The sequence below is a fragment of the Brassica napus genome, chromosome C4 (genome assembly GCF_020379485.1).
Source record: "Brassica napus cultivar Da-Ae chromosome C4, Da-Ae, whole genome shotgun sequence".
Classification (NCBI taxonomy): domain Eukaryota; kingdom Viridiplantae; phylum Streptophyta; class Magnoliopsida; order Brassicales; family Brassicaceae; genus Brassica; species Brassica napus.
In genome coordinates, this window is record NC_063447.1 from 2,673,459 (window position 1) to 2,691,340 (window position 17,882).

Consider the following 17,882-nt stretch of genomic DNA (forward strand, 5'->3'; position numbering starts at 1 on the left):
TAAAAAAAATTGACATAACAAATTCTAACTTTTTATCTTCTACATTTTAACATCCATTAACATATATTTTAACCATTTGACGTCAAATTTTTGGATTAAGCATTTGTGGATAAATGAAATATGGACATCTATATTGTGGATAGAAAAAAAAAGTGGATTCATGAGTTGTGAACACGTAAATTTCAAATGAGTTGTAGAAACAAGAATAATGGACAAGCAGACTAAAATCTGTTTAATTATCTTTTTACTTGTTATATGTACATAAATATAGTAGAAAAGTTAAGTAAATATGAAAAGTCATCGAGCACAATCAATAGAACATTTATGGACAGAAAAAATGTGGACGCAAGAAACGTGGCCACTTATCAGATACTTATGGATGGATATGTATGGACGCAGTGCTTGTGGTTACGGTGAACAGTTGACAGAGAATAAACTATTCTTCTCCGTTCTCTGCTAATTTTAGAACAAAGAGACGAAAGTTGAGATATATCCTTAGAAACAAAACAAAGCTAAAATGGTTCGATTTTGAAGCAGAAATTGCACTTTGCATATCAAGTGTTTGTCGACACGAAAAGTTGTGGACGAGTTAGATATGAACATACTCATTGTGGATGGTAAAATTATGGACACGGGAAAATGTGGACACATGAATCAAGGTTTTGTGGATGAAGAACTTGTGGATGAGGTCTTATGTTCAAGGTTTTGTGGATGAAGATTCGGCAGCCACCTCCACCAACCACCACCATTGTATCCATACTCACGTCTTCCACCATCGCCTCCACAACCACCACTGCCTCCACTGCGGTATCCACCGCTTCTTGCACCATACTCTCCACCGCCACCGCCATCGTTTCCACGGGACTGAGCCTCGAGAAAGGTTTAATTTCTCAAGATGCAAAAGTTAGGGTTTGGACCGAGAAGACAGAGTCAAGTAGTTGTTTTAAGAAGCGGGATCTAACCTTCCATTTGGAGTTAATCTGTGAATCACCAGAGGTGGTAAAGAACAAAGTTTCGAGGTCGAGAAACAGAGATCGAGATGTCGATTTCGATTTCGGGGAGAAATTCGGGGAGAAAGAAGATGTCGAGATTCAGGGAGAAAGAAGACCTCTACAGAAGAGAAAGGGGTTCATAGTCCGGTCGTACTCCTCCATAAGACATGCACGTTCACCACGTCTTCGAACATATCTCAAAACGAGTATTGATGAAGGTGTTGATGAAGATTTTAGAAAGATTAGGATGAGCAATTCTAACATTAAGGAAGCTATTGGTGATGTTGCTGAAGGAATTGAGTTTCTATTCTGAGTTTATTGGGTTTGAATTGAAAGCGAATGCAGAGATTCAATGGAAAAGAGAAAAAGAAAAATAATAAATTTTAAGTAAAAAAATAAATTTTTGAAAATCAGAAAGAATAAAAAGATATGTTTAGTCATCATGTACGAAGGATTTGGGAGTTGGCAATTAGAATTTGTAAGGGAAAAAAGGTTGGTCAGTTCTCGGTTCTCTTTAGTTAAAGGACATCAAAGTCTTTCTCTCGTCAAAAAGTGTGTGCCAAGTGCAATGTGTCCTATAATGAAATTAGAAACTCAAAATGTGTCTCTAGGTGTAAATGTTTCTAATTTAATTTAATAAAAATAAAACATAAATAAATAATGAATTTTTTACATATAGAGACATTTTCTCACATTCAAATTACACTATAAGACACTTATCACTTGAGACACACTTTCTTTTGTCAAAAAGAATCTTATGACCCTAAAATAAAGAGAATCTCTATCCTCTTCTTATTTCATTTTATTATTTTTCTTATTCTACTTTATGTTTTTATTTACTTTTATCTCAGTTCTAAAATATATTAAACAAAAATAATTGTCATAATAAACTATATATAAAATTTTCTATCTTTTAAGATCCATTTTCATATATTTAATATATATATTAATGTGTAAACAAAACTAAATGTGGACGTGGACACCAAAGCATGGATAACAGAATTATAAATTAGTTGTGGCGATGGACATCTGAACAAAATTATAAACTAGTTGTGGACATGGACAATATTCTTTCGATTTCATTCATAAGCTCGGGATCTAAATTAAACTCTAATCAAATTTACATCCATCCACATCATAACAAAGCGCAAATTCCTTAGATCGGAAATCTCTGACATGCAAGATCTATTACTCTCAGAAGGTAAACGCTTCTTCGATTTTTTTCTCCGCTCATACTCACAATATCATCTCTTTCTCATCTTGATTTTTGCATATAATTTATCAAAGAAGCCAAGTGCTTGTGTTGGAGATAAAAGAGTTTGTGTCCACGTTTATGGTATAATTTTAGTAACATGAGTCCATGTCCACGTATTGTTGTATAGTTTTATGGAATCAAAACAAAGAGTTTGTCCACGTTATCTACTATAAACACATTAACATCACATGTCTACACATTACTCATCACTCATCCACACATCACCTGTACACAAATCATCCAACCACGCAGTCCACAAATCACTCATCCACAAGTGTCGTTTCCATTGAAGGCAAAATTGTCCACAATCTGTCGCTGACTCACAACAAAATGTGTCACATGTAAGAAGTGTCTGTAGGTGTAATAGAAAGTAAAAAAGTGTCTCTTAATGTAATCAACTCATAAATAATTATAATACTAATACTTTTTTTGTTTAAGAAACATTTATGGTTTCTAACTATTCGAGGTGCTCTAACAAGAGCTATATCAAAGTTTTTGTTATATTAATTTTAGGTATTATATGTAACACATATGGCGCTTCAGCCTATTCTACCGAAATTTAAATCCGTCACCATTTTTTTTTAATTACAAGAAAAAGAACTAATATGTACATTTTCCTAAAGAAGCAAACAGAAAAAAAAACTTACGAGCCAAATGTGAATTACTTAGGTGTATAAAACGTAGTATACCCACGAGGGCATACAGTTGATTACTTTAGAATTTTGGAACCTCTTTAAATTAATGCAAAACCTCATCTCTTGTCTTTCTGTCTCTGAAACAGTCTCAAACTCACTCACTCCTCTCTCTCTCTCCCTCTCTTCCATGGAAGAAACCAATGGAAGAAGAGAAACTCACGATTTCATGAACGTCAACGTTGAATCCTTCTCTCAGCTTCCATTCATCCGCCGTACACCTCCCAAAGAAAAAGGCTCCATTATTCGTCTCTTCGGCCAAGAGCTCGTCGGAGATAACTCCTCCGGTACTACTCAACAGGAGGAGGACATTCTTGAAACCACAAAAACCAAGATCAACGACGAGAGATCGGAGAATGTCAAGGAGAAAGACAAAGACAGCAGCAGTAACAGGAGATTCGAGTGTCACTACTGTTTCAGAAACTTCCCAACTTCACAAGCCCTAGGTGGACACCAAAACGCTCACAAACGCGAACGCCAACACGCCAAACGCGGTTCTGTGCCATCATACCTTCATCAGTCTGGCTCTCACCACGTCTACGGCTTCCTCAACAACCACCACCACCGTCACTATCCCTCGTGGACAACGGAAGCTAGATTCTACGGTGGTGGTGGTGGTGGAGTAGCACAACAAACGCCGTCGTATTACTCACGCACTCTTCTTCCTCCTCCTTCTTCTTCTAACACACCGACGATCAACGGAAGTCCTTTAGGTTTGTGGCGTGTACCGCCTTCCACGTCAGCAAACGCTATTCATAGCGTTTACTCAGCTTCACCAGCGTTTAGAACGCATGACCAGGAGAGTAAGGAGCCGCATTGGCCTTACAAGTTGATGAAACCTAATGTGCAAGATCATGTGAGTCTCGATCTTCATCTTTGACACTTTTTTTTGGTGTCCATATATCATTTTAACTTAGCCGTGATGAGACTCGTTCGAAACGGTGAGGCCAATGTGAAAAAAAATGACGAGATATTCATGTTTTGTAAGGAGAACCGGCATGATGTGTAGATCTTGAACCTTTGAGGTTTCTTTCTTCAGATTCTGAGTTTATATATATTAATAAAAAAAATAATTTCTGATTTAAGTTTAGGAAAATATATATGTTCAATCATTCATTTCTGAGTTCTGTTATGGCTTCAAGAATCAAAGAGGAACATTAAATTAATAGCCATGGAAGTCATATATGCACGTACTTTCTCTGTTGTTGCAGTCAAGAAAATTTAAGTCTCGATCAATGTTTCATTAACCCAAATTGTATGTCTATTTAACCATTAAATAAACCCCACAAATCTCTTTAGTTCCAAAACGTTTACAGTACCTGTTTAATAGAACGGTCTTTTACCGAACCAAGAGCCAAAGAAGAAAGCTCTTGATGTTGATGATGATGATGATTCGGTTAGTGTGGGGATCACTGAAGACAATGGACTAAACAAAAGGGGGTATAGAGAGAAAGAGAGCTGGGAAGTGAAAGTGGTCCATGATTACAAATGTAGAGTTAAACCAAAGAGCGCTTTCATATCTATCTCAAAAACACTGAACCTAAAGCTTTAACCTAAAATAAAAAGCTTTCTTCTTTAGTTTCTTTTCAAACCTTATTCGAGCAACTCGAAGAGAATCATCAACCAAGCTGTATACCATGTATTTACTTGTTCATCTCTACGCATATACCATAATCAATATTTTTTAATGGACTTGAAAAAAGTAGTTAGAATCCGCCACACATGATCATGTCTCTTTGCTAATTGCCTCCAAGAGAGTAGAGTTATGATAGAAGCCCATAATGCCTTTAAAATAAAAGGCCTACAAGAATGATAAGTATTGATGGTATCTATAATAAGAAGCAAGGATATCAATCCTCGTACCTACCATGTGTTACACTAATCAAAAAACATTAAAGACTACAGTATAGTATAGCTACGACTTTTAGATAGACCAAACATTTCAAAAGCTTGACTTTTCTAGTTTTGGCATGACTTCAATAACAGATATATGTGGCATTGCCTGCACCATATATATACCCATAATTAGATCATTTCTTTTTCCAACAACTCATGATGGTTATAGTTACATAATGCATTTCAGTACCAAAGCTTAATAATTACCTTGGTACTCTTCTCTAATTAATTATGTTATGAAACGTTGTAGCATGCATGATTTGTATAATATCTAACTAATGAGCTATAAACTGCTTAACTGACGTTAACCACAAATCATAAAGTCTAATCAGATTATTGTGATAACGATGGACCACAAGGTGCAAACTCAGCCCATCATAAGGTTATTCAGACAAGTCCTATGGGAACATAAAAACAAATAAAAAGACATATATGCACTCGTCGAACAGTTGTTTGGATAACAAAGCTGCAGAGGCTAAACCAGAGAACACAGTACATCTGAGAATTACGTGATGGTTTTATCAAATTATGGAAAAATTTAAGGATATGGTGGTGTACATGTCAAAGAGTTAACATCAAGAGCAGCTAGAAAAGGACCCCACTAAAGTTAATGCAATGTAGAAGAAAGCATGTGATGAAGAACATGATAAAAGAAGCACATAATAAAGACGTGTGAAGAGCACACACATACATTATATTATATAACCTTAGGACCACATTTCCCTGCTCTCTCTCTTTTTTTAGATTAGATTTGTAAAAGGACTAGTGGAAGTTAAGGAACATCGGCCCACAACCCTAGGAAAATTGCAACTTGAGGATGATAGTTCGAACAGTACACATCTCAAACCACTTTCAAATAAAAACTCAATCTGATTCATACAACGATGTAAGCTTCCAAAATGGTGGTCTTGTTTTGGTAACCTAAAGTTCCACCGACACTATAGACCATGTGGTTAATTTATCCTTCTAGACTCTGGTTTTTTGTACTATACTAATTTTTCAGCATCTACTTCTCAGATGATGTTATGTAAAGATTAAGGACAAACATATCACAACCAAAGTTAATTTCATTTGCAAAAGGTAGCCACTGAGGAAACATGGTTCTCGTAGTTACATGATTGCTTATAAAATGAAGCAAAAAAGGCTGGGCCGGCCCAAATATTTGGGAAGTCGTAGACCATTTAGTAAAGATTTTAGTAATTTGAAAGTGTAAATTTTTTTTTTACAAATTTAATGGTCTATTTGCATATAAATTTTTTAAAAAAATTTAGAAAACTGAAGAGAATGTTTCATCAGATTTGGCCAAAGACTGGCCTTGCAAGAAGGTACCATTATAGCAATGGATTGGGAAACAAAGAAATTTTGAAGAATGAAGAAGGAAAGGAACACAAATTACAATCACATAATATTTTGTATAACTACTAGTTAGAAACAGAGTAGTACAAGTTCTCCATGCACAATCATATAAATCAGTTTTCATGCTATCCTCAACAGAAGATAACTGGAGATACTATGATGCTCTTTCTTTCACCCAACAGCCAAGACAGGTACTTTCCAGTGCATTAACTAAAGCTACCCAATGGGCCTAATGGGCTTTCTTATTTCAGCACAAAGACTCTCATCGTCTTCTAACTCTCGAGATGATGCCCTACAAAGTCTTCTCTCTCTGCTACGCTATCTTCTTCTTTCGATTTAGTACAGAAGCTACAGTTTATCAATGCATTCCCTTTCGTTTCCATCTTCTTCTTCAGCCCTTCTATCTTCTCTGCTTGCTTTCAACTCTTCACGTCTTCTCTCTTTGCAACCAAAGAAACTAACTCGTCTTCAAAGTCACTACCTTTCTCCTAAACTTTCCACTAAACAGTCTGATGTGTCTCGTCACAGAGCGTTTTCAGTTTCCTCCTCTTCACCACCAGAGGAAAGAGTCTCCACGGTCGATTTCCACGAGAAAGATTGGTCCTTTCTCGAATCCATGGAAACCGAACAGACCCAGAAGCTCGAAAAGATCGTAAAGGCTGGAGAAGTAACAGAGTCTTCGAGGGTTCTGGTCTCGTTTAGCTCAGAAGCGTTCGTTGACCGTCTGGTGGAGTCTTCGCCTTCCCAGCTCTTGCTTATAGTCCACGACTCCCTTTTCATGTTGGCCTGCGTCAAAGAGAAATACGACAAAGTCAAATGCTGGCAAGGAGAGTTGATCTATGTTCCAGATAAATGGTCTCCTTTAGATGTCGTGTTCCTCTACTTTCTTCCAGCTTTGCCTTTTGGTCTGGACGAGGTGTTCAAGACACTTTCCCAACGTTGTTCCTTAGGTAACAATGTTCTGAACCATGTCTTCATTCTAGTTTGGTTTCTAACACAGTCTGGTTCTAACAGGTGCACGAGTAGTAATCAGTCACCCGCTAGGTAGAGAAGGTTTAAAGCAGCAAAGGAAGGAGTTTCCAGACGTGGTTGTCTCTGATTTACCTGATGAATCCACCTTGAAGACTGTTGCTAAGAAGCATTCGTTTGAGTTAACTCAGTTTGTTGATGAACAAGGACTTTACCTTGCTGTTCTTACCTTCTCCAAACAATAGATTCTGTGTGCACGAATCATTTTTGAGCAAATCAGAACCTTTTTGAAAAGATAAAATAATTATGTAAAGAAACTCTTGTGGGAGAGATCTTCACATGAAATGAAATAAACTGCGTTCTGGATTACAATCCTCCATAACGCCAAACAAATCCAAAAGTAAACTGTGTATAAAACCTTGTCCAGTAAACTGTATAAAAAGCTTTTAGAAGATAGTAAACCTCAAGCTGTTGCTTTCCGCAAACAAGCTGTACTCTTCACCTACTGTGCTCTCTTTCTTCTTCATAGTTTGGTCACCAAACGCATGATCTCCTGAGAGCTGCAGGGAGAAGTCCCCCAAAATCCCAATGGAATCAGCAGGAATCGAGTTACTTCCTGCAACAGGCCCACTAAAGTGGAACAAAGAGAAGTCTTCGCCACTATCAGTTTCCCAACCGCTAATGCTTCGAGTTTCCACTTGAGAAAATCCGTTAATTTTATTTTCATCTGCTGGCTCAAGAGTTTGAACTTGGTCCACGGTGTTCATTGTGTTGATTTCAGCAAAGGGATAAAACATTGGAGCTGGCCCGGAGTGGAAGAAAGGGGTTGCTGAATGGTTCAATGGCGTACCATACGGTACGCATAATGGGGACTCTCCATTCAGACTGTATGCAAGAGGACCTGCGTATACATAATGGTTAGGATGAGGGAATGGCATCAATCCGTTGGCTGGAGCTGCAGACCAAGAGACTGGAGCTTGATGATAGTAACCCATTGTTGCAGGACTCTGGAAGACAGGCAATGGTGTACTCTGCATTTGGGGAAACATCATGCTTTGTGGCTGTGACAGGTAGGAACCAGTATTCACAGTGGGTACCGTATTGTCCATGCTTTGGCTAAGAACAGTAAAAGGAGTTCCAGATTTTTCACTTTCCCCGTTTTCAGCTGGATGGTTAGACATTTTCTTAATCCTTAGAAGGTCTCTTTCATCAACACTCTTCTCTGTCTCTTTCTGTATCATCTCCTCGTGACAGTCATGCACAGAGTTTTCAGTGCCCAGTAGATTCTCTCTTCCTTCGAAGTGCTGACTGGCGTCTTCCGGATCAGACATCGGGGAGGATTCAGAGTTTCCGCTGTTTGAAGAAGCTGTATTGCTGTCTCCTTCACTGAGGCACGAAGAGCAATTATCTGAACTGGAGGTTCTACTCATTATAGGATCTTTCGAGTACAGGACATCATTCTTTGATGTCAACATCTTCTTGCCTTCCTCGGTTGAGTAATCACGATGATTAGCATTACCCAACTTTTCTGAAGCATTGCACTCGGACTGTGCATCAGCTAACTTCACAGCGGAACTTACATCTTCAACCACTTCTGCCTTAAATGTTGAACATGTAACTGGTGGTGCGTCAGAGTGAGAGCTGTTTCGCGGATGCTTCAACTGCGTAGAGTCCAGAACTTTTCTCACAGTTACTGGCATGCCTCTGGTTGCAGATATATTAGATTCTGCCTTTTGCCAGTATCCATTAATGGGTTTGTTACTGCAAGAATGGTCATCGTACCTCCCACCAGACCTAATGCTGTTCGGTTTACCACCAGCCTTCAAAGCTTTGACCCTCGAATTTTTATTTGACCCGTTAAGATGTCTTGACGACAGTTCCAAGCTACCGTTACAGTATCTTGTCTCAGCCATATCAACAAAAGAAGCATTTTCCGGATATCTACATTTCTCTGACCACCTCAAAGCATGATCATGCTGAACTTCTTTCCATATTCTTTCTGTCTGATGAACAGGTCTTTGGCTATCATTCCTACAGTACCCATTTTCATGATCTATAATCTCTCTATCATTGCTATCAGAATAATGGGTCTCCGCGGTTGAAGTAATGCAAACATCCAAACGCTCACTATCTTCATCATCAGGAGAATCAGGTGGAGACAATTCTACATCTCCAGTTTCAGTTCCTGACTCCTCGCAGTTTATGGTATCGTTTGATTCCTCATCAAGATTCATAAAGCCTTCTTCACTTGACAAATTTGGCAGCGTTGCTTTATCAATACGTTTTGGATTCTTCTGCTCTTTTTCTCGTTCTTTTTCCTTCAGCCTCTCTTTTTTACGAAGTTTCTTCTCTCTTTCTTTCGTTCTTTTCCGCTCTTTTCGCTCCTCTTCTTCACGCTTTTCTTTTTCTTCTTCTTCAAGAAGCTTCTTCTGCAAGTGTTAAGATGATGGAGTTGTTGGACAGAAAAAAGGCTAACATGTCTTCTTAAATTGTATAGATTGTCAAAAGGTCCAATGAAGATAGCAAACAAACCTGCTTCTCCAAGGTAATAATTTCCTTACAGGCAACATAAACACGTTGCTCTAATAGTTTCGATGAAAGGCAGACAAATATACTGTGTGCATTTTGACGGGCTGTACCATCCCTAAATGCCTTTTCAACCTAAGAAATTATTTATGAAGAGAGAGTATGAATACACACACATAAAGCACAGAAAAAAAAAAATAGATGGCAAGTGAACTTGGACGAATCTATAACAAACCTGCTCCTTGAAAATAACCGTTGCGGCATCTAGAAGAAACTCTCGAGCAAGTTCTGGACTCTTAGCATGCTTTTGCGGACGGAAGCAGTCACCATCAAGCTCATTCCCATCTTTGTCTAATTCATTCTTGTATATTGTAAATACAATGTCAATGTTTTAGCAAGGAGATATCTTATCTGCAAAGTTGTAAATATCTAAAGGGTCTCAGTCAAAAGCTTTGATTACCTCTTCTTCCTCAACCTCTTCCGCATGCTCAAAAAACATTCGGATGCATTTCCCTCTTCTAATTGAAACAAAGCCATCCCCAACCACAAGCCTTGAATGAACGCATTGTTGGCATCCCAATGCATGCGCTTTGACTGATACCTCGGAGGAGCGGCCGTTTTTTTTAAATGCCCTAAGAGTAATGTAGCATTCTTTTAATCCATGAAGGTTTAGGCCACTGACTTGGGCACTCCTATTACTGCCTACTCGTCTGAAATCGAGGATATCGGATTCGCCTTTGTCAGTTCCAATAGCCCACTCAAACTGATGATATCCAGCATTCTCTGTAAAATATTGACTCCAGTCTGCTCTAACGGAATCAACGCCCACCTGAGATATTGCAATTAAACTTCTCATTCTACCTTGGAATATAAGCTTCTTAGGTGTACAGGTAAAATCTACTCTTGTAGTATAAGGTACAGGAATCCACAGGGATGAAAATGTTAAGAAAGACAAAAGACCTGATATTGAAAAGCTGTATCCGCAACACAGAACCATTCGGTACATTGTGTTTTCCGTTGGATTCGTTTAAGTTCCTTAAGCGCTTTAAACTCTCGGATAACATTTTTTCTGCAGTCTCTACAAAACTTCTTACGGTCGAATCTGTGGTTTGAAAGGTAAACATGTTACTGAGGAATGGAAATAAAAAAGACACAAGACCATGAAAAGAAGATTAAGAGAATACAACAACTAAGCAATGCATGCAATCATCATAGTTGAAAGATTACATCCCTAACCATTTTTCAATACACCCTAACTAGAGAAACCAGATCATAGCCAAACATCCAAAAAAGAAAAATCAAAATCAACCTGGAAGTTAGCATTCCAATGAAATCTTCTTCTTTCATAGTGAAAAGTGACTGTCGACTTTGGTCTTCTAAAGCAGAGTAAAAATCAACTAACGTATCACAAGAGAGCCATCTGGTATGCAAAGCACAAGCTTCCCTTGTCCCATGACCTTTACCATAACTTTGACTAATCCAAACCCTTCCATCGCCACCACAAGCATCAGGATAAAGCAACTCACGCTCCCTCTCTCGCGCACGTGCACTCTCAAACACCTACAAAACAACAACCAATACATTATTATTATTATTATTTTTTAACAAACAAACCGTTATTCTATTACTCAAACTAAACTCACAGTTTGTAGCACTTTGAAAGATTTGGGATACAAATAGCAATCAAGAAGCGTGAGCGATTCATCCCTCGTGGCGGTGATTCCTCCCCACTGATGAGCGTCGGGGTTACTGAGAGCTGAGCTGTTGTTGTAGTTGTTTTGATCTTTGGACGATCCTTTCTTCTGTTGCAACGAAACAATCTGCAAGAAGCCTTCGAGAAGAAGGCCGTGGCATCTGGAGCAGCACATGTTCTTGCGCGCCTGCTCGAAGAGTGCCTGCCTGTCGATCCTCAGAAGCTTCTGCTTAGCCTTCGGAGATAACTCGCTCCAGAACTGTATTCAATAGTTCAAAACAAAATTCAATTTCGTCGACACGTGTCAAATCATCATGAGAGTTAGATGAATGGGAGGGGGGAGAAGGACCTTGTGGAGCTGAATGTAACTGACTCCGTCGACGTCACTGGACCAAAACCCAGAGGAGGAGTGGTCATCCTTGTGTGCCATGTAACACTCGTCTCTAATCTTCACCAACCAATGATCTTCATCGAAGAGACTAGTAAAGAGAATTCAAAGCTCAGCCGAATCGGGAAAAAATCAAGGAAAGCAATCGTAGGAATGAATTGGGTGAATTGAATCGTGATAAACCCGATGACGATGTTTTCTCCGGATTGAGATCCCTTTGATGGAGGGAGGGAGGGAAGGAATCGAATCAAAAATTGGGATTGAATCGGGAAAGAGACGCGACGAAGACGATTGCGATGAGATTCGCTCGCTGCAGCAGCTAAATATACATTAGGCGAGACGCGTTAGTGAGAGAGAGAGAGAGAGAGAGCTGCTGGCTTGGAAAGAGGGTTACAAGATGTTAAAATGAAATAACCTTTAACCTATAATATGCAAAAAGAGATCTAGCTTACATAGTGTATGGTCATGAACTATAAAACTATAAACTATAAACGTGTTCCAGTCAGTTTTTATTTACTTTATGTTTTGGATTTAGCCTCCTAAATCTCAGAGTTTTATATATATAGATGGATTAAATTCAGTTAATAATATTTCGGTTTTATGTATATTTTATAACTTTTTAATATCTATTTTAAATTTAAATTCATTTCGGATTCTTTAACAATACTTCTGATTTAGTTACTTAAATTGAAATAGTTTTATAATTGAATATTTGAAATAATTATTTAAATTTTAGATAATTCATTTTAGATACTATTTTGTTACAAAAAAAATACTAATTTGTATTTGTTTTATTTGGTTTTTTTAAGGTTTCTCGGATTTTTTAATCCCTTTCGGATTTGGGTCGATGATATTCAATATCCAAACTACTGCTGACCCATTCAGTACTTTTACCTGATGATTCCACCATGAGGAATGTTGCTAAGAAGCATTCATTTGAGGCTACCCATACTGTTGATGGACAAGGACTTTACCTTGCTGTTAACCAAACAATAGATTATACCAGAGAACCATCTATAGATCGTCTTCTGTATTGAAATTATTCATTTTAAATAAATCTGAATCTTTGAAAATGAAAAAGAAGAAAAAAAACTCTTGCAGAGGATCTTTACACGAAATAAAATAAACCACCAAACAAGTCCAAAGTAAACTGTATAAACCCTTTCCAGTAAACAGTATAAACCAACCTCTTAGAAGAGAGAAAACTTCAAACAGTTACTTTCCGCAAACAAATTGTACTCTTCACCCACTGTCCTCTCTTTCTTCTTTTTATTATTGTCACCAAACAAATGGTCTCCTGAGAACTGCAAGGAGAAGTCCCCCAAAACCCCATCTTTGGGATTAGCAGGATTCGACCTACTTGCTGTAGAAAGAGCAACCGGCCCACCAAAGTGGAACAAGGAGAAGTCCTCGCCACTATCAGTTTCCTGACCTCTTCTGCTTGGAGTTTTCACTGGAGACATTCTGTTTATTTCCCTTTCATCTTCTGCTTCCTTCAGATAACTCCGCTCCAGTGGCTCAAGAGTTAGAACTTGTTCAACAGTGTTGTTCATTGTGTTGATTTCAGCAAACGGGTGAAAAAGGGGAGCTGGCCCGGAGTTGTAGAAAGGGGTTGCTGAATGGTTCAATGGGGTCCCATACTGCAGACATAACGGTGAATCTCCATTCAGGCTGTATCCAAGAGTACCTGCGTACACATAATGGTTAGGATGAGGGAATGGCATCAATCCATTGGCTGGAGCTGCAGACCAAGATACTGGAGCTTGATGATAGTAACCCATTGTTGCAGGAGACTGGAAGACAGGCACAGGTATACTCTGGTTAAGCATTTGAGGAAACATCATGCTTTGTGGCTGGGACGGGTAGGAACCAGTTATAACACTGGGTACCGTATTGTCCATGCTTTGGCTAAGAACCGTAGAAGGAGTTTCTGATAATTTACTTTCCTCGTTTTCAGCTGGATGGTTGGACATTTTCTTAATCCTTAAAAGGTCTCTTTCATCAATACTCTTCTCTGTCTCTTTCTCTATCATCTTCTCGTGACAGTGATGCATTTCATTGTCCACTAGTTTCTCTTCCAAGTCAGACATCGGGGAGGATCCAGTGTTTCTGCTGTTTGAAGACGATGTATTGCTATCTCCTTCACTGAGACATGAAGAGCAATTATCTGAACTGGAGCTTCTACTCATTATAGGATCTTTCGAGTACATGTCACCATTCTTCGATATTAAGTGAACTTCCATCTTCTTGTCTTCCTCAATTGGATTAATACAATTACCAGAAAACCTGATGCAATCACTACCCAACTTTTCTGAAGCATTGCATTCAGCCTGTGTATCAGCTAACTTCACAGCGAAACTAACATCTACAACCTCTTCTGCATCAGAGTGTGAGCTGTTTCGCGGATGCTTCAGCTGCGTGGAGTCCAAAACCTTTCTCACAGTTACTGGCATACCTCTGGCTGCCGATATATTAGATTCTGCCTTTTCCCAGTATCCATTACTGGGTTTGTAACTGCAAGAATGGTCATCGTACCTCTCACCATTCCTCTTTTCTGAACACTGAAACCCCTGATGAGACCTAATGCTGTTTGGTTTACCACCAGCCTTCAAAGCTTTCACCCTCAGATTTTTATTTGACCCATTAGGATGTCTTGAAGATCGTTCTATCCATAATCTTTCCGTCTGATGAACAGGTCCTGGGCTATCATTTGTACAGCACCCATTTTCATGATCTATAATCTCTTTATCAGTGCTATCAGAATAGTGGGTCTCCGCGGTTGAAGTAATGCAACCATCCAAACACTCTCCATCTTGATCATCAGGAGTACCAGGTGAAGACAATTCTACATCTCCAGTTTCAATTCCTGTGTCCTCACAGTTTATGGTGTTGTTTGATTCCTCATCAAGATTCACAGAGCCTTCTTCTGCTCGTTTTTCTCGTTCCTTATCAATAAACTTTGGGTTCTTCTGCTCTTTTTCCTTCAACCTCTCTTTTCTACGAAGTTTTTTCTCCCTTTCTTTTGTTCTTTTCCGCTCTTTTCGCTCCTCTTCTTCACGCTTTTCTTTTTCTTCTTCCTCAAGAAGCTTATTCTGCAAGTGTTAAGATGATGAAATTGTTGGACAGAAAATGGGTAACATGTGCGAAATTGCACAGATGTCAAAAAGTACAATCAAGATAGCAAACAAACCTGCTTCTCCAAGGTGATAATTTCCTTGCAGGCAACATGAACACGTTGTTCTAGTAGTTTCGATGAGAGGCAGATAAATATAATGTGTGCATTTTGACGGGCTGTACCATCCCTAAAAGCCTTTTCAACCTAAGACATTATTATGAAGAGAAAGTGAACTTAGAGAAATACACCTACATAAAGCGCAGAATAAAAACAGAAGAATCTATAACAAACCTGCTCCTTGAATATAACCATTGCAGCATCTAGAAGAAACTCTCGAGCAAGTTCTGGACTCTTAGCGTGCTTTTGTGGACGGAAGCACTCACCATCAAGCTCATTCCCATCTTTGTCCATCGCGACTTCATTCTTATATATTTATTGGAAATACAATGACAATATTTTAGAAAGGGCCAAGGAGATATCATATCTGCAAAGTAGTAAATATCTAAAGGGTCTCAATCAAAAAGCAGTGAAGCTTCGATTACCTCTTCTTCCTCAACCTCTTCGGCATGCTCAAAAAACATTCGGATGCATTTCCCTCTTTTAATTGTAACAAATCCATCCCCAACCACAAGCCTTGAATGAACGCATTGTTGGCATCCCAATGCATGGGCTTTGACTGATATCTCGGAGGAGCGGCCATTTTTTTTAAATGCCCTAAGAGTAATGTAGCATTCTTTTAATCCATGAAGGTCTAGGCCACTGGCTTGGGCACTCCTATTACTGCCCACTCGTTTGAACTCGAGGATATCGATTTCGCCTTTTTCAGTTCCAATGGCCCACTCGAACTGATGATATCCAGCATTCTCTGTAAAATGTTGACTCCAATCTGCTCTAACGGAATTACTTCCCACCTGAGATATTGCAATTACACTTCTTATTCGAACTTGCAATATAAGCCTCTCAGGTGCACTGGTAAAGCTACTCTTGCAGTATAGGAATCCGCAAAGAGGAAAAGGTTAAGAAAGATAAAAGACCTGATATTGAAAAGCTGTATCGGCAGCACAAAACCACTCGGTACATTGTGGTTTCCTTTGCATTCGTTTAAGTTCCTTGAGCGATTTAAACTCTCGGATAACATTTTTTCTGCAGTCTCTACAAAACTTCTTGCAGTCGAATCTGTAGATTGAAAGACCATGAAAAGAAGATTAAGAGAATACAACAACTCAGTAATGCATGCAACTAAGTGGAGAAACCAGATCATATCTAAACACATTGTGACAGAAAAACATCTAAAAAAAATTCAAAATCAACAAAGAAAAAAACCTGGAAGTTAGTCTATCAATGAAATCCTCTTCTTTCATAGTGAAAAGAGACTGTCGGCTTTCGTCTTCTAGAGCAGACCAAAAATCAACTAACGTCTCACAAGAGAGCCATGTTGTATGCAAAGCACAAGAGTCTCTTGTTCCATAACCTTTGCCATAACCTTGACTTATCCAAACCCTTCCATCACCACCACAAGCATCAGGATAAAGCAACTCACGCTCCCTCTCTCGCACACGTGCACTCTCAAACACCTACAAACAACAACCAATACATTTAGCTCACCCCCAAAAAAAAACAGGGAAGGCCTTGGATGGGATTAAACTTACATTCTGCAGCGCTTTGAAAGATTTGGCATACAAATAGCAATCAAGAACCGTGAGCGATCCATCCCTCGCGGCGGTGAGGCCTCCCCATTGACTCACAGCTGAGGTATTACAAAAGTTACGGGATAGAAAGGTTTGATCTTTCGGCGAGGACTTGCTACTTCCTTGCGAAACAATCTGCAAGAAGCATTCTAGAAGCAGCGAATTGCATCTAGAGCAGCACATGCTCTTGCGCGCCTGCTCAAAGAGAGCCTGCCTGTCGATCCTGAGAAGCTCCTGCCTAGCTCTCGGAGACAGCTCACTCCAGAACTGTGTACATAAGAGTTCCAAAACATATCGATTTCAACATTCAATTTCATCTATCAAATCAACGAAACTCACATCTTATACAATGAATGGGAGAAGAAGAAGGACCTTGTCAAGCTGCTTGTAGCTGACACCATCGACGTCACTGGACCAAAACCCAGACGAGGAGTGATCATCCTTGTGTGATAAACCCAGCATCTAAAGCGAATTTAGCCGAATCGAATCGAATCGAATCGAATCGAGGGGGAGAAAGCAATCGATAGAGATCTATAATTGGGTGAATGAATCCTGATTACGATGTTTTGCTCCGGGATTGAGATCTCTTCTCGACGGAGGGGAATCGAATCAAAATTGGATTGAATCGGGGGAAGAAGGAGACGCGACGAAGACGATGACGATGACGATGAGATTCGCGGAGCTAAATATAATCTTAGAGAGAGAGAGAGAGAGATGCTGGTTGCGAAAGAGGGTTTCGAAAATGTTAAAATAAACCTAAAAATGTGCAAGAGATCTATCGAAATGTACTTTCCTCTGTTACAGAGAGTAACAGACTTTTTCTTTACACATTTTGGGGAGGTAACTAAATAATTATTTAAAATTTTCTATCCACATAGTAGCAACATATTAAAATCAAAAGAAAACATTATTTTCATTTATGTTGCTGCCATTCCACTTTGCTAGTCTTTTTAATTATTTGTACTTTCCCCTGTCACAGAGAGTAACAGACTTTTTCTTTATACATTATGGGGAGGTAATTTAATAATTATTTTATATTTTCAAATCTAAATAATAGAAACATATTAAAATCAAAAGAAAAAAAAAGATTATTTTCATTTATGTTGCTGCCATTTTGCTAGGCTTTTAATTAATGTAATTTCCTCTGTTACAGAGAGTAACTTACTTTTCTTTTTACATTTTGGGGGGGGGAGGGGGTGGGGGTAATTTAATAATTATTTAATATTTTCAACTCCACATAATCGCAACATATTAAAATCAAAAGAAAAAAATGATTATTTTCATTTAGGTTGCTATCATTTTGCTAGTCTTT

General features: G+C 38.7%; 4 protein-coding genes across 5 annotated transcripts; 2 read left to right on the forward strand and 2 right to left on the reverse strand.

The window, feature by feature from the left end:
• The first annotated feature begins 2,944 nt into the window (after positions 1-2,944).
• On the forward strand, positions 2,945-4,024 carry LOC106450642 (zinc finger protein 8). Its single transcript, XM_013892345.3, has one exon. It carries the CDS (start codon positions 2,989-2,991, stop codon positions 3,817-3,819), a length of 831 nt encoding a protein of 276 aa, XP_013747799.2. The 5' UTR covers positions 2,945-2,988; the 3' UTR covers positions 3,820-4,024.
• A 2,092-nt stretch (positions 4,025-6,116) lies between these two features.
• BNAA05G02560D lies at positions 6,117-7,529 on the forward strand. Its single transcript, XM_013892344.3, has 2 exons — positions 6,117-7,141; positions 7,206-7,529. Exons 1-2 carry the CDS (start codon positions 6,553-6,555, stop codon positions 7,403-7,405), a joined length of 789 nt encoding a protein of 262 aa, XP_013747798.2. The 5' UTR covers positions 6,117-6,552; the 3' UTR covers positions 7,406-7,529.
• LOC106450639 lies at positions 7,156-12,135 on the reverse strand. Of its 2 annotated transcripts, XM_048753316.1 has the most exons (9): positions 11,729-12,135; positions 11,330-11,638; positions 10,996-11,246; positions 10,647-10,788; positions 10,147-10,515; positions 9,922-10,047; positions 9,693-9,821; positions 7,623-9,589; positions 7,156-7,408 (listed from the first exon to the last, which is right to left on the reverse strand). In XM_048753316.1, the coding sequence occupies exons 1-9, from the start codon at positions 11,807-11,809 to the stop codon at positions 7,372-7,374; spliced, it is 3,411 nt and encodes a 1,136-aa protein (XP_048609273.1). In that variant the 5' UTR covers positions 11,810-12,135; the 3' UTR covers positions 7,156-7,371. The 2 variants fall into 2 exon arrangements, with proteins under 2 accessions (XP_048609273.1, XP_013747796.2); XM_013892342.3 differs by lacking the exon at positions 7,156-7,408 and having other exon boundaries at positions 7,445-9,589.
• A 661-nt stretch (positions 12,136-12,796) lies between these two features.
• Positions 12,797-17,445, reverse strand: LOC125585020. Its single transcript, XM_048753317.1, has 8 exons — positions 16,943-17,445; positions 16,532-16,837; positions 16,206-16,456; positions 15,917-16,058; positions 15,425-15,793; positions 15,174-15,305; positions 14,958-15,086; positions 12,797-14,859 (listed from the first exon to the last, which is right to left on the reverse strand). Exons 1-8 carry the CDS (start codon positions 17,030-17,032, stop codon positions 12,958-12,960), a joined length of 3,321 nt encoding a protein of 1,106 aa, XP_048609274.1. The 5' UTR covers positions 17,033-17,445; the 3' UTR covers positions 12,797-12,957.
• Positions 17,446-17,882: the final 437 nt, after the last annotated feature.

What these genes read in the sequence shown, in the direction of transcription:
- LOC125585020 (XM_048753317.1), bottom strand. Translation starts at nt 17,032, where the DNA reads ATGCTGGGTTTATCACACAAGGATGATCACTCCTCGTCTGGGTTTTGG. An exon ending in AAGAGGTTGAGGAAGAAGAG is followed by an intron (nt 15,306 to 15,424) that starts GTAATCGAAGCT and finishes TAAATATATAAG; the next exon opens with AATGAAGTCGCGATGGACAA. An exon ending in TTATCACCTTGGAGAAGCAG is followed by an intron (nt 14,860 to 14,957) that starts GTTTGTTTGCTA and finishes TAACACTTGCAG; the next exon opens with AATAAGCTTCTTGAGGAAGA.
- LOC106450639 (XM_048753316.1), bottom strand. Translation starts at nt 11,809, where the DNA reads ATGGCACACAAGGATGACCACTCCTCCTCTGGGTTTTGGTCCAGTGAC. An exon ending in CTTTCAAAGTGCTACAAACT is followed by an intron (nt 11,247 to 11,329) that starts GTGAGTTTAGTT and finishes GTTGTTTTGTAG; the next exon opens with GTGTTTGAGAGTGCACGTGC. An exon ending in ATACAGCTTTTCAATATCAG is followed by an intron (nt 10,516 to 10,646) that starts GTCTTTTGTCTT and finishes GCAATATCTCAG; the next exon opens with GTGGGCGTTGATTCCGTTAG.
- LOC106450642 (XM_013892345.3), top strand. Translation starts at nt 2,989, where the DNA reads ATGCAAAACCTCATCTCTTGTCTTTCTGTCTCTGAAACAGTCTCAAAC.
- BNAA05G02560D (XM_013892344.3), top strand. Translation starts at nt 6,553, where the DNA reads ATGCATTCCCTTTCGTTTCCATCTTCTTCTTCAGCCCTTCTATCTTCT. An exon ending in TTCCCAACGTTGTTCCTTAG is followed by an intron (nt 7,142 to 7,205) that starts GTAACAATGTTC and finishes TGGTTCTAACAG; the next exon opens with GTGCACGAGTAGTAATCAGT.